The sequence below is a fragment of the Rhinopithecus bieti genome, unplaced genomic scaffold (genome assembly GCF_001698545.2).
Source record: "Rhinopithecus bieti isolate Rb0 unplaced genomic scaffold, ASM169854v2 scaffold_12155, whole genome shotgun sequence".
Classification (NCBI taxonomy): Eukaryota; Metazoa; Chordata; class Mammalia; order Primates; family Cercopithecidae; genus Rhinopithecus; species Rhinopithecus bieti.
Genome location: NW_016807423.1, coordinates 1,195,276 through 1,200,449, shown reverse-complemented (window position 1 = coordinate 1,200,449; position 5,174 = coordinate 1,195,276). Strand labels below are relative to the sequence as shown.

General features: G+C 41.7%; 1 protein-coding gene across 1 annotated transcript in view; it reads right to left on the bottom strand.

Annotated features, from left to right (window-relative positions):
- Window positions 1-5,174, bottom strand: part of IPP (intracisternal A particle-promoted polypeptide) — a gene marked incomplete at its 3' end in the record, with an annotated part of 42,806 nt that overhangs the window by 16,134 nt on the left and 21,498 nt on the right. The window contains exon 6 of the mRNA XM_017881777.1: window positions 839-976. Coding sequence (XP_017737266.1) covers window positions 839-976 — 138 coding nt within the window. The remainder of the gene's footprint in view (window positions 1-838; window positions 977-5,174) is intronic.

The following is a 5,174-nucleotide window of genomic DNA, read 5'->3' as shown; positions in this document are numbered from 1 at the left end:
AGTCTCGCTCTGTCGCCCAGGCTGGAGTGCAGTGGCCGGATCTTGGCTCACTGCAAGCTCTGCCTCCCGGGTTCACGCCATTCTCCTGCCTCAGCCTCCTGAGTAGCTGTGACTACAGGCGCCCGCCACCTCGCCCGGCTAGTTTTTTGTATTTTTTTAGTAGAGACGGGGTTTCACCATGTTAGCCAGGATGATCTCGATCTCCTGACCTCGTGATCTGCCTGTCTCGGCCTCCCAAAGTGCTGGGATTACAGGCTTGAGCCACCGCGCCCGGCCGCCAGTTGGTTTTTAAAAAAAGAATGTAAAGAGCTGAAAAGAGGAAAAGAACATCTCTAAAGTCATCAGAACCCAATAATTTAAATAATATTAGCTATCTTTACAAACATTTCATATTCTCACTTCTTTGTGGAATCTAAAAATCAAAACAATTGAACTCATGGAGACAGAGAGCAGAAGGATGGTTACTAGAGGCTGGGAAGGGTAGTGTAGTGGGGGTTGGGAGGGAGGAGGTGGGCATGGTTAATGAATACGAAAAAAAAAAAGGAAGAATGAATAAGACCTAGTATTTGATAGCGCAATAGGGTGACTATAGTCAATAATAATTTAATTGTACATTTAAAAATAACTAGAAGAGTATAACTGGATTGTTTATAACACAAAGGATAAATACTTGAGGAAATGGATATCCCATTTTACGTGATGTGATTATTACACATTATGTGCCTATATCTCATGTGCCCCATAAACATATATACCTATTACATATCCACAAAAATGAAAATTAAAAAATGAATACATAAATAATATTAGCTATCTTTAAACTGAACAGCATAATTACCCAAAGCATAGATAGCCCCATAACACACACACACGCCTAAGCCACAGCGAGGATGATTCATCGAAGCTACAGTTGTCCACTGTTTAGTAACTGGATCATAGCATTCAGTACAATCAAAAATCATTGAATCCTTTTCACCTGAGTTAAATAAAAGAGACATATATTAGAAAGTTTAGCAATGCTAATAGACTAGCACCATAATACAATATTCAGTAGTATTCCCTATTGTCAAAAATTCAACCATTATGTCTGATTTTATACTATTCATTAACTTTCATTTGCCTGTCAAGCATTATTTTGAATCTGGAACACTGTCATTTATTAAAGCCCACTTATGAAACAGGCACAATTTTCCTATTATCTATTTCTATCACTCAAACAATCCATGTAATGTTTTAGGATGCCATTTGCATTTTAACACCTCTATATTTTTTTTCACATAGTAGTCTGGGTGGCTGGCCCTAGTACAATTTGAGTTTTAATGTAATCCTTTTCTAACAACAAACAGAAAATGAATTTTTTTTTTTTTTTTTTTGAGACGGAGTCTCGCTCTGTTGCCCAGGCTGGAGTGCAGTGGTACAATCTCGGCTCACTGCAAGCTCCGCCTCCTGGGTTCACACCATTCTCCTGCTCAGCCTCCCGAGTAGCTGGGACTACAGGCGCCCGCCACCTCACCTGGCTAATTTTTTGTATTTTTAGTAGAGACAGGGTTTCACCGTGTTAGCCAGGATGGTCTCCATCTCTTGACCTTGTGATCCACCCGCCTCGGCCTCCCAAAGTGCTAGGATTACAGGCATGAGCCACTGCACCCAGCCTAAAAATGAAAAAATTTTAAAAAGATACCCAAATTTTCTTTTTTTTGATATTTATTTATTTATTTATTTTTAGAGACAGAGTCTGGCTAGAGTGCAGTGGCACAATCATCGCTCACTGAAGCTTTGAACTCCTGGACTCAAATGATCCTCCTGCCTCAGCCTCCCAAGTAGCTAGAACTATAAGCATGTGCCACCATGTCCAGCTAATTTAGAATTTTTAAATAAGATATTTAGGAGTAAATCTAACCAAAGATTATGCAAGGCCTCTATGGATAACATTTATAAATTTTACTTAAAGTTTTAAATTATGGAACATCTAAATAAATGAAGAAATGAATAATGTTCATGAATTATAAGAGTCAATGTATCATGAAGATTTTCCTATTTAAAAAAAGAGTCAATGTAAAGATGATAGTTATCCCCATATTGATTTATAGATTTAATGTATTCCCAATCAAAAAAATCCATTTTTTAACAGATTTGACAAACTGATTCTAAAATTTATATGGAAGTACAAAGAGCCTAGAAGAGCCACGCATTCTCAGAAAAGAATAAGAAGAAACAGTCCCATCATATATCAAGACATATAACAAAGCCATAGTAATTTAAACAGGGATAGACAGAGACTAATGAAACAGAAAAGAAATTCTAGGAACAGAGACATACATATATGATTGCTTGATAGAAGACAGAGTTAGCACTACAGAGCAGTGGGGAAACAACAATCTTTCATGCTAGGATAATGGATTATACATCGGAAGGAAAATGAAACTAATGCCTTATTGCATATTATCCATAAAAACTAAATTCCAGGTAGATTACTGACATAAATGTGAATGGAAAAACTATAAAACGGTATAAAACAATGAAGGTATAGGTCCTTATGATGTTGGAGTAGGGAAAGATGTCTTAAATAAGATGCAAGAACATTAACCATACAGGGAAAAAAATAAGAGATTTGACTACACTAAAATTAAAAATATCTGTTCATCAAAGGATCCCATAAAGAGAGTAAAAGATGAAGCAGCAGAGTAGGAGAAGATATTTATAGCACATATGACTTTATGAGGGCCTAGAATACTGAATATAAACAAAATTCCTATTGTACAGAAAACAGTTAACATAGCAGGCCTAAAAATGCCTGTCCTTAGAAAGGCCTATTTGGGGGCCAGGCACGATGGCTCACGCCTGTAATCCCAGCACTTTGGGAGGCTGAGGTGGGCAGATCACAAGGTCAGGAGATCGAGACCATCCTGGCTAACACTGTGAAACCCCATCTCTACCAAAAATACAAAAAATTAGCCAGGCATAGTGGTGGGCGCCTGTAGTCCCAGCTACTCGGGAGGCTGAGGCAGGAGAATGGCGTGAACCCAGGAGGTGGAGCTTGCAGTGAGCGGAGACAGCGCCACCGCACTCCAGCCTGGGCGACAGAACGAGACTCCGTCTCAAAAAAAAAAAAAAAAAGAAAAGAAAAGAAAAGAAAGGCCTACTTGGAAGGTTGATCCTTTGCTGGAATCTGGGAATATGGCTGGTTGACAGTTCCCTCCACTGATACAAAATTTTCCCAAAATGGTTAAGAGTGGCTTACTGTGCTTGAACTGTACAAACAATGTGATTTATGCTGAATATACGCTTTTCTTTTGAGGGTCTGGGATTTTGGTATGTGCTAGGAAGAAAGAGGTTATGTGATCAGCTGCCTGCAAAAACCTTGGGCACTATGTCTCTAATGAGCTTCCCTGGTAGACAATACTTCCCACATGTTGTCACTACTAATTGCTGAGGAATTAAGCATGTCATGTGTGACTGTACTGAGTGAGGACTCTGGAAAGCTGTCAACTGGTTCTTTCCAAACTTCATCACATGTGCCTTTTCTTTTTGCTGATTTTGTTTTGTACATTTCACTATAATAAATCTTAGCTGTGGATACAATTACATGCTAAATCTTGTAAGTCCTTTTAGCAAATCACTAAACCTGAGAGTGGTCTTGGGAACCCTGATGCACCTACAAATCAACAAAATAGACAATTTTTTAAATGAACTAAAGATCTAAAAAGTTACTTCTTGAAAGAAGAAATCTGGCTGGGCGCGGTGCCTCACGCCTGTAATCCCAGCACTTGGGGAGGCCAAGGTGGGTGGATCATGAGGTCAGGAGTTCTAGACCAGCCTGACCAGCCTGACCAACATGGTGAAACCCCGTCTCTACTAAAAATAGAAAAATTAGCCAGGCATGTTGGTGCGCTTCTGTAATCCTAGCTACTCAGGAGGCTGAGGCAGGAGAATCACTTGAACTTGAAAGGCAGAGGTTGCAGTGAGCGGAGATCGCACCACTGCACTACAGCCTGGCGACAGAACGAGACTCTGTCTCAAAACAAAAACAAAAACAAAAACAAACAAACAACAACAAAATTGGCCAGGCATGGTGGTCTATGCCTGTAATTCCAACTACTTGGGAGGCTGAGGCAGGAGAATCACTTGAACCCGGGAGGTGGAGGTTGCTGTGTGCCACTGCCCTCTAGCCTGGGTGACAGAGTGAGACTCCATTTCAAAAAATAAAAATAAAAATAAAAGGGCCGGGTGTGGTGGCTCACCCTGTAATCCCAGCACTTTGGGAGGCCAAGGCAGGCAGATCACCTGAGTTCAGGAGTTTGAGACCAGCCTGGCCAACATGGTGAAACCCGATCTCTACTAAAAATACAAAAATTAGCTGGGCGTGGTGGCGCATGCCTGTAATCCCAGCTACTCGGGAGGCTGAGACATCACTTGAATCCAGGAGGCAGAGGTTGCAGTGAGTCGACAACGCACCACTGCACTCCAGCCTGGGCAACAGAGCGAGATTCCATCTCAAAAAATAAATAAATAGGCCGGGCGCAGTGGCTCACGCCTGTAATCCCAGCACTTTGGGAGGCCGAGGCAGGCAGATCACGAGGTCAGGAGATCGAGACCATCCTGGCTAACATGGTGAAATCCCGTCTCTACCAAAAATACAAAAAAAATTAGCCAGGCGTGGTGGTGGGTACCTGTAGTCCCAGCTACTCAGGAGGCTGAGGCAGGAGAATTATGTGAACCTGGGAGGCGGAGCTTGCAGTGAGCCGAGATCACGCCACTACACTCCAGCCTGGGCGCTCCATCTCAAATAAATAAATAAATAAAATAAAGTGTTTTACATAAGTAAAAAGCAAAAAAAGAAAAAGTTAATAACAATATATATCTCAAAAAGTTAAATACAGAATTCCAGGCACAGTGGCTCACACCTGTAATCTCAGCACTTTGGGAGGCCGAGGCAGGTGGATCACGAGGTCAGGAGATCAAGACCATCCTGACTAACACAGTGAAACCCCATCTACTAAAAATACAAAAAAAATTAGCTGGGCGTGGTGGTGGGCACCTGTAGTCCCAGCTACTTGGGAGGCTGAGGCAGGAGAATGGCGTGAACCCAGGAGGCGGAGGTTGCAGTGAGCCGAGATTGCACCACTGCATTCCAGCATGGGCGACAGAGCGAGACTCCGTCTCAAAAAAAAAAA